We start from the raw sequence: 1,053 nt of genomic DNA, 5'->3' as shown, positions 1-1,053 counted from the left end.
ATTCGTGGTGGAGTAGGAGGGCCGGGGTGCCTGGAAGCCTCCCTTGGCTCGGGGCAGCAGCAGGCGGCACGGGGAAGCCAGCAGCACCTCATTAGGGGCTCCAGAACTGGTGCGGGTGCCCTGAGTCAGGGGCAGAGCCCCGGTGGTGCTGGGGAAGGGGCTGGAGGTGGTCTGGCCAGTGCTGGGCATGGTGGGGGGATGCCAGATGGGGGAAGGAGGCAAAGGAGAGGTGGGGCAGGAGGTTTGCTGGGGGTAGGGGTAGGCGTCGGGAAGAGAGGGCCTGGGTGGAGGCACCTCCTGGGGTCTGGACCTTGACGGGCCCTTGGATGGGGAGAGGATGAAGAGTGAAGACTGGAGCTGGTAGGGCTGGCGCTTGGAGATCTCCAGCTCCTTCTGGGAGACCTCGTTCTCCATCAGGTTGCCACTGTACAGAGATGCAGGGGGCGTTTTGGAGGGCCTAGAGGGACTCTTGGAGGGGTGTCTGGAGACCATGGGTGATAGGCAAGCACTGGCGTTATACTTCCAGGAGGGAGGCAGGGACATGGTGGGGGACGGGGACCTCGGCAGCTCGGGCTGGGAGGGAGCCTCGATGATGAATTTCTCCATCCTGGACTGCCGGCGGGCGAAGAGCTCAGCCCCCTTCCCTCTCGCTTCACTGAGGTTGTGGCTGGGCTGAGGCTTTGGCTTGGGCTGGATAGTGGGAGACTTGAGGCAGGAGGACCATGCTGGAGCATCATTGCTTGGCGAGAGGTGTTGCCCGCCCCTGGCCACATTATTGGGGACAAAGTTGGCAGCTTCGGCCCCGAGGGCGAAGGGCTCATCTCCTCAGCACTGGGCGCCCCCTGCTCCTTCTGCTTCTTCCTGCTGTCCGCGCTCTGGACCAGGTCCAGCAGATCAGGATTGGGGCCCAACTTTGGCTTCTCCAAGAAGGTGAACATGGACTTTTTGCCAGCTCTCCGGGCAGCCGACTCCTCCAGAATCCCCGTTTTGGGTAGGGGGTTCGGACCACTCAACACACACCCCAGCGGGGGACCTGGCAGCAGATTCTGGTCC

At 63.2% G+C, this 1,053-nt stretch overlaps 1 protein-coding gene across 1 annotated transcript in view; it reads right to left on the bottom strand.

Moving 5' to 3' along the window:
- Positions 1–30: 30 nt before the first annotated feature.
- The window catches only part of SYNPO (synaptopodin), a gene marked incomplete at both ends in the record, with an annotated part of 2,356 nt that continues 1,333 nt past the window's right edge, over positions 31–1,053 (bottom strand). The window contains 2 exon segments of the mRNA XM_010138219.1: positions 31–819; positions 822–1,033. Of these exon segments, the coding sequence (XP_010136521.1) occupies positions 31–819; positions 822–1,033 (1,001 nt within the window).

This window comes from Buceros rhinoceros, unplaced genomic scaffold (genome assembly GCF_000710305.1).
Source record: "Buceros rhinoceros silvestris isolate BGI_N320 unplaced genomic scaffold, ASM71030v1 scaffold34196, whole genome shotgun sequence".
Classification (NCBI taxonomy): domain Eukaryota; kingdom Metazoa; phylum Chordata; class Aves; order Bucerotiformes; family Bucerotidae; genus Buceros; species Buceros rhinoceros.
This window is presented reverse-complemented; position numbering and strand designations above follow the sequence as displayed.